Source organism: Gorilla gorilla, chromosome X, assembly GCF_029281585.2.
Source record: "Gorilla gorilla gorilla isolate KB3781 chromosome X, NHGRI_mGorGor1-v2.1_pri, whole genome shotgun sequence".
Lineage (NCBI taxonomy): Eukaryota > Metazoa > Chordata > Mammalia > Primates > Hominidae > Gorilla > Gorilla gorilla.
In genome coordinates, this window is record NC_073247.2 from 123601278 (window position 1) to 123610000 (window position 8723).

Below are 8723 nucleotides of genomic sequence, written 5' to 3' on the forward strand. Positions count from 1 at the left end.
TTTAGTGGAAGTGAAAGGTAGCAGGGTTTATGTTTTGTTCTGTTTTCTTAAGAGATGGCTTTTGGGAGCTGAGACACAGACAATGGGTATGTTGAAGAAGCATCAGTGATTCTTATCCTGGAAGAAATTAGGGCAGATATTGGGCTCTTCGTCCCCTCAGGATTATAATGAGCCCTTTTATCACTGGAACTGATAGGACAAGGAGACTGAACAGTTCAGACTTGTGATAAGAGAAGGAAAGGAAAGAAGGTCTGTTAGGGCCCTTGTAGTGAAAGTGCATTTCAGGTGCTTCTTGCCTTCAAGGTAAGTGTCAACATGATAGTGTAGAGGTTCTGTGTGTGGGTCTTGGGGTTAGACTACCTCAATTTAAATCCAGACAGTACCACTTACTAGCATATGACTTATTAGCATATTGGGAATAATATAGTATTATAATATAGCACATTATCTTGATTTTTCTCCCATCCCTCTGGCTGTTCTTTCTCAGTCTCTTTGGATAATCCATCCTCACATTTCCAACCTCTAAATATTGGAGTGCCCCAGACTTCATTTTCAGATCTCTTTTCTTTTCTCTCCACACTCACTCCTTAGTGATCTCATCTAGTTCCATAGCTTTAGATACTATGCGTATGCTGGTAACTCTCAAATCTCTATTGCCAGCCTGGACCTCTCCTCTAGACCTGTAGACCACCCAATGACTCTACCTGGATGTCTAATAGGCATCTCCAATTCCACATGTCTAAAAGTCAACTCTGGATCTCTGTTTCACCTCCCTCCCTGACCAGGCCTGCTCCTTTCCTACTCTTCCCCATCTCAGTAATGGACAACTCCACCCTGCCAGTTACTCAGACCAAAAAACCTGGGTGACATTCTTCACTACTGTCTTTTGCTCACACTTCACATCTGATCTAGTTCAAAATATATACAGAATCTGACCACTTCTCATCACTGCCATCATGACCAACCTGGCCAAAACCACCATCAGCTTTTGTCTGGGTTAGTGCAATGGTCTCATAATTGGTCTGTCTGTCTTTGCCCCTATCCCACTCTAGTCTATTCCCAATCAGACACAGCACTCTTACTAAAATACAAGTTAGATCATGTACCTCTTCTGCTCAAAACCCTCCCATGGCTCCCTATCATGCTTAGAATAGAAGCCCAAATCCTTCCAATGGTCCATGAGGCCCTAAGCGATCTGTCACTCACTCCCATTACCTCTCTGACTCCATCTCCTACTTCCCTCTCCTCCCTTGGTTACTCCACTCCAGTCATACTGGCCTTCACAAGGCTGAAGTTAAGGTGTCAATGTGGCTGAGCTCTTATCTGGAGGCTCTGGAGAAGAATCTGCTTCCAAGTTCATTTATGTTGTTCATAGAATTCATTTCTATAGTGAGAGCTTGGGCCCCCTTTCTTCTCCTGCACACTGCCTGAATTTCTTACTACTTGTCTTGCTCCATCTTCAAGCCAGCAATGCACATCAAATCTTCCTTGTGCTTCAGATCACTGACTGATATGGTTTGGCTGTGTCCCCACCCAAATCTCATATTGAATTATAATCCCCATAATCCCCATGTGTCAGGGAGGGATCCAGCGGGAGGTAATTGAATCATGGGGGTTTTCCCCATGCTGTTCTCATGATAGTGAATGAATTCTCATGAGATCTGATGGTTTTATAGGCATCTGGTATTTCCCCTGTTGGCACTCATTCTCTCTCCTGCTGCCCTGTGAAGAGGTGGCTTCCACCATGATTGTAGGTTTCCTGAAGCCTCCCAGCCATGCAGAACTGTGAGTCAATTAAACCTCTTTTCCTTATAAATTACCCAGTCTTGGGTATTTCTTCATAGCAGCGTGAGAACAGACTAATATAGTAAATTCATACTGGGAGTGGGGCACTGCTGTAAAGATACCTGAGAATGTGGAAGCAGCTTTGGAACTGGGTAATGGGCAGAGGTTGGAACAGTTTGGAGGGCTCAGAAGAAGAAGGAAAATGTGGGAAAATTTGGAACTTCCTAAAGACTTGGAGGGCTCAGAAGAGAGGAGAATATGGGAGAGTTTGGAACGTCCTAGAGACGTGTTGAATGGCTTTGACCAAAATGCTGATAGTGATATGGACAATGAAGTCCAGGCTGAGGTGAGGAACTTATTGGGAACTGGAATAAAAATGACTCTTGGTTTGCTTTAGCAAAGACACTGGTGGCATTTTGCCCCTGCCCTAGAGATCTGTGGAACTTTGAACTTGAGAGAGATGATTTAGGGTATCCAGCAGAAGAAATTTCAAAGCAGCAAAGCATTCAGTAGGAAGCAGAGCATAAAAGTTTGAGGTGGGCATGGTGGCTCATGCCTGTAATCCCAGCACTTTGGGAGGCCAAGGTGGGTGGATCACGAGGTCAGGCATTTGAGACCAGCCTGGCCAACATAGTGAAACCCCATCTCTACTAAAAATACAAAAATTAGCCAGGTGTGGTGGCAGGTGCCTGTAATCTCAGCTACTCAGGAGGCTGAGGTAGGAGAATTGGTTGAACCCAGGAGGAAGAGGTTGCAGTGAGCTGAGATCACACCACTGCACTCCAGCCCGGGCGACAGTATGAGACTCTGTCTCAAAAAAAAAAAAAAAAAAAAAAAAAAAGTTGGGAAAATTTGCAGCCTGAAAATGTGTTAGAAAAGAAAAACCTATTTTCTGGGGAGAAATTCAAGCCAGCTGGATAAATTTGCATAAGTAATGAGGAGGTGAATGTTAATCACTAAGATAATGGGGAAAATGTCTCCAGGGCATGTCAGAGACCTTCACAGAAGCCCCTCCCATCATGGGCCCAGAGGCCTAGGAGGGAAAAATGGTTTCCTGGGCTAGGCCCAGGGACCACCTTGCTGTATGCAGCCTAGGGACTTGGTGCCCTGTTTTCCAGCCGATCTAGCCATGGCTAAAAGGTGCCCAGGTACAGCTTGGGCTGTGGCTTTAGAGGGTACAAGCCCCAACCCTTGGCAGCTTCCATGTGGTGTTGGTCCTGTGGGTGGGCAGAAGACAAGAACTGAGGTTTGGGAACCTCCACCTAGATTTCAGATGATGCATGGAAATGCCTGAATGTCCAGGCAGAGGTGTGCTGCAGGGGCAGAGCCCTCATGGAGATCCTCTGCTAGGGCAGTGCAGAAGGGAAATGTGGGGTGGGAGTCCCCACACAGTCCCCACTGGGGCACTGCCTAGTAGAGCCATGAGAATAGGCCACTGTCCTCCAGACCCCAGAATGGTAAATCCACTGACAGCTTGCACCATGTACCTGGAGAAGCCACAGACACTTGACACTAGCCTGTGAAAGCAGCCAGGATGGGGGGCTGTACCCTGCAAAGCCACAGAAGTGGAGCTGCCCAAGGCCATGGGAGCCCACCACTTGCATCATTGTAACCTGGATGTGAGACATGGAGTCAAAGGAGATCATTTTAAAACTTCAAGGTTTAATGACTGCCCTAGTGGATTTGGGACTTGCATGGGGCCTGTAGCCCCTTTGTTTTGGCCAATTTCTCCAATTTGGAATGGATGTATTTACCCAATGCCTGTATCCCCATTGTATCTAGGCAGTAACTAACTTGTTTTTTATTTTACAAGCTCTTAGGCAGAAGGGACTTGCCTTGTCTCAGATGAAACTTTGGACTTAGACTTTTGGGTTAATGCTGGAATTAGTTAAGACTTTGAGGGACTGTTGGAAAGGCATGATTGTGTTTTAAAATGTAAGGTCATGAGATTTGGGAGGGGCCAGGGATGGAATGATATGGTTTGACTGTGTCCCCACCCAAAATCTCATCTTGAGTTACAATCCAAATTACAATCCTCATATATTAGAGGAGGGACCTCCTGGGGGTGATTAGATCATGGGGGCAGTTCCCCCGTGCTGCTTTCATGATAGTGAGTTCTCATGAGATCTGACAGTTTTATAAGGGGCTCTTCCCCCTTCCCTCTCACTCTCTCTCACCTGCCACCATGTAAGACCTGCGTGCTTTTCCTTCTGCCATGATTGTAAGATTAATGAAGCATCCCCAGCCATGTGGAACTGTGAGTCAATTAAAACTCTTTTCTTTATAAATGACTGAGTCTCAGGTATTTCTTCATAGCAGAGTAAGAACAGACTAATACACTGACATTCCCTTCTGCTACTGGTTGGAGAAAACAGTGCTTCTAAGACTCATGTGATTAGATTAGGCCTACCTGGATAATCTCTCTGAATACTAACCTTCATTACATCTGCAGAATCCCTTTTGCCACATAATACAACATAATCACAAGTGTGGTATCTCTTCATATTAATAGTCTTGAGTATTAGAGTAGGGAATCTAGGGGGAGCATTTTAGGGTTTTGCCTGCTATAGTGATATTCAGACTGTTTAAAAAACCAATCAATCCAAATGTAGGCCAGTTTTGGTGCTGGAGCAGGGTCCTAGATTCTAGCAGCTGTTCCAAATGTTACCCTTTACTTGCTGGATTGTCGGGAGGTCTGGGTATGTCATAGAAGGAACAGCTGGAGCAGCACCTATTTACCAACTGGTATGGAAATGTTTCAATATTTTAACAATTGAGTAGCCATATCAGTGCATAGCAGTTGGTTATCAGTCCTGCTGATAGAGAGTTAAAATCATGGTATTGTGTGTGAAGTGCTGCTTTGAGAGTCTCTGCTTTGAAAGTCTCTGCTTTGAGAATCTGAGGTTGGTCCTAGATGACTGGGGGTGGGTGGGAAGACCACCTGCCCTTCTTGGCACTTACATGGTATGCAACAGCCCTCTCTAGTCTTGCCTGCTATCTTGTGTTGCCAGGTTTGTTTGGAAGAATGTCGTCATTTACATGAATGTGTTCTGCAGTGGAAGAGTCCATTCATCATCTGGGCCTCCAAATGCTGCCACCCTAAGGGAGACAACCAATTATATATATTTGGACTCTCCCCAAGCCATCCAGCAGCTGTGGCTCAGTGAAGCAAGTGCTGTTTACTTATTTTCAGCATTAAAGCAAATACTCCATAGCAGCCAAAGAAACCAAGGGTTCTTATTAACTTGCTGAATGAGGCTTTATCACAGACCATTATGAGCACTATGTTTTGGGAGGACTAATCTCAGGCAACAGAGATGGCCATTGTGGGTGGGTAGGGGGTAGGAATAGGGCCTAAGGTAATGAACTTTGTGGGATTGATCTTATCTCTTCCACCTAATATTTTTTAATGGATGCATCTGATTAAAATGGCACTGAGGGAAGCTTTGGTTGATGGAGCTTGTGCCTATACATCAGGGACAGCAGTGACAAGGTAGATGTATTTTAAAAAGTGTCATTGAGAGTAATAAGGAGATTGAGGGAGATATAAGAATAAAAGGAGAAGTAAATCACTGCTAATTGTCAGTAACAATAATATACAATATGGCCAGCTTCACCTGCTGATGCTGGGACCACAGAGCACAGTCCTGGAGTGATTCCTGCTTCACTGTATCTTAAGGATAACTCTATACACTACTGAGGTGGAGCCTCCTATGACATGAAAATACAAATTGCTATAGAGCCATATATTCACATCACCAGCATCTCTGAATCCTGCATGGAACATTGATAAAGAGCTTAACCCTTCAAGGGATTGGTATTACCTGATGTTCTTGAGGACTGTCCTAGAATGTACACAAAACAGATTCAGTGAGGCATGTTGACAACTCAGTCCCTACCTAGACTGAATCAGCCTGTGATACCTTTTAAAATAGGAGAAATTTGTCTTCAGTGGTTTCCCTTTCTGTAACCTTTCTCCCTATATCAAGGACCTAGTAAAAATTACATTCAGTACTGAAGCAGAGATGTTGCAAATGAAATTAAATCTACTTTCTGGCCCTTGCCGCTTAAGCAGATCCAGGTATTTTTGGAATCAGGTTGTCCAATATCACGATCCCACTGGATCCATTTCCAAATGGTAAAAACACACTCCCGTGGGATCCAAAAGCAGTAAAGATATTATTCAGAATGATTGGCCATGACTTCAGATTTATGAGATGGTATAGACTCCATTTAGGCCATCTACTGTTGGCTCCCTCCCAAGCCAATGTGTTTTCTTTGGGTGCAGCAGTAGGTGGCATTAAAACAAAACTTACTACCAGCAGGTGGTGATGGGAGCTGGAGCTCAGTGAGAAGGACCACAGCCCTGCATTAGGTGACAAGAAAATCTCTCCCTTTTCTACTGTCACAAGGAAAAATCAGCTGTCAGACACCCAGTGAGAAAATTACAAATGCCTTTGCATGAATATTGCCATCTTTGGCAGGGGTGAAGGATAGAATGCCAAGCAGAGGGGATGGAAAAGTCAATTCCTAAGATTCCATGCCTGCCCCTGCCCCCTTATAGAGATAGACTAGGAGTGAACATAAATCATTTTAGAGTTCTTGGCCTAGTTGTTTGAATGAGGGGGAATGAGTGAATGGAACTGAACTATATTGAATTTCAAATGCAACAGTAAAACAGAATTTCAGAGCTAGAAAGGACCTTGTGAGCCTATCTTGTTGATCTGTAGGCACCTGGACACATAGGATGTCAGAGCTAGCAAGGATATTAAAAACCATTGATTTCAATACCCTCACTTTTGGATGACGACACTGAGGCTCAAGAGGGAAAAGTAAGTTACTAAAGACATGCAGTTATAAACCACAGAACCAGGATTAGAGTCCCTGGTTTATTAACTTCAAATCTTTTTTTCCACTACACTCCTCTCCCTTCTCTACCACCTAAATACCTAATATCTAAACTATCCTAGCAGACAATTTTATATCCTAATTTTTTAAACTCTCCAATAACAGAAATTCTATAGACCCACCTGTGAGAATATATTTATTTCATTGCCATTTATAGTTAGGAATTTCTCCCAAATAGGTAACTCAAAAGCCTCCTACTCCATTCCTTTTTGGTTCTGTCCTTAGTGGAAATGGATCACAGACGTTCACTATTAACAATAATATTTAAGACATGGACAATGAGCATGTATGGGTATGTGTATGTGTGTGTGTGCATATATATATATGCACATACACATATACATACATATATATATCTATGTATATGTAACAAATAATTTGAGCTTCTTTTCTATAGGCTAAATAACTCCTCAGTGGCAAACCAAATCTGAGAAATAGCATCTAGAAAGGAAAACAAGACGTGGGTTTATTTATTTTGTACTTTCTCTGCTACAGCAAAAACTTTGAGCAACAGACTGATCCAGAGGGGGTAATCTAGCATTATAGTAGGAACTACACATCCAAATTTACTAATGCCCAACTAAATCAGACCTCAGGTAATGAGGACTCCTTTGCCAAAACTCAATTTCTAGGAATTATATGCAGATTAAAATAAAATAAGCTAAGGTTAGATATCTACTTTGACATAAAAACCAGGGCAGGGACTAAATTGATCCTGTATCCAACACTTTCACTATTTCTAGTCTAGGGTAATAAACACTGCTGATCTAAATGGTAACATGATGGTGCAAAAAAATTCAGCAATGGACTCTACTTAGGAGTGCCTCGCAATGGAGTGCAGTTACTTATATATACTTGATTAAAAAATAGCCACTGGCTGCGTGCAGTGGCTGATGCCTGTAATCCCAGCACTTAGGGAGGCTGAGGTGGGAGGATCACTTGAGGCCAGGAGTTTCAGACCAGCCTGGGCAACATATCAGGACCCCATCTCTATTTTTTTAAAATAGGAAAAAACGTAGCCCCCTCCCCTCTCTGTCTCTCTCTCAGAAGACCATCCTTGTCAATGGGATTCTTAGTTTTCAGAGGGAGATGTTTGTAGTGAAGAGGGAGATAGGGCTCTCTTGCCTAGAGAACCAGATCAGCTGAATTAACCCTGGAGATGAGTGAGGTGACACGTTGTAGCCAAATTGTGCTCAAACCCTGAGTTTTCCACTGAGGCAAGAAAATTGATTCTGAAATTTAGAAATATTTTCAATAAGTAGCTAGAAAATCTTATTCACTCGAATAACTTAGATGATGAAGATTCTGTAGACTAAGAGTCCAACCTGAATTGCATTGGAAAGAAATAATTCAGTCTAACAACTAGGAAAGCTAATGTAAATTAATTGAGGCAGACGAACTCTTTCATTGAGCTTCTAATGAACTCTATGCCGATGTTGCCCCAACCTGAAACCAAAGTAAGCACGCTTGTAAAGCAAAGCTACTCACGGCAATAAGCTGATAGGAGTTGTTCATCATAGCAATCAGCATGTTCAGCAGCACTACCAGGGAGATGACGTTGTATGTTCCAAACATGGTAGCTCCTACAAACTCGGTGAATTCGTGTCTGGCTTTCACATTGGTGACATATAGATTTAAAAGGCCAAACACAGACCAGAAGAGTGACTGAAGAGTCTCAAAGAGCCTAAAAGAGATCAAAGAGCAGGTTAGTTAATTCTTTAAGAAGAGCAAGAGAGAGAAAATGTAAGGTGATCTGCTTAATGAAGGGGCTGCCAGATCTGTGACAGATAAACTGGTGATCTCACATATCTTGGGCTCTTCCCTAACACAGACTGACCATCCATGTCCATTTGTTTGTTTGTTTCCACTTCTATGTCTTATGCTTTGCTTTTCTACCTGAAATACCATTCCCTCTTCTCAGTCTACGCATAGCCTAAAAATGTTCAAGGCTTATTTCAAGAGCTATTTCCTCTACCAAACTTTCTCTTTTGTCTTCAGACCATGTTATTTTTTTACCATTCTAATTATGC

At 42.9% G+C, this 8723-nt stretch overlaps 1 protein-coding gene across 1 annotated transcript in view; it reads right to left on the reverse strand.

Annotated features, from left to right (window-relative positions):
• The window catches only part of TRPC5 (transient receptor potential cation channel subfamily C member 5), a 309805-nt gene that overhangs the window by 54892 nt on the left and 246190 nt on the right, over positions 1–8723 (reverse strand). Inside the window, exon 7 of the mRNA XM_004064719.4 lies at positions 8182–8377. Within this exon, the coding sequence (XP_004064767.1) occupies positions 8182–8377 (196 nt within the window). The remainder of the gene's footprint in view (positions 1–8181; positions 8378–8723) is intronic.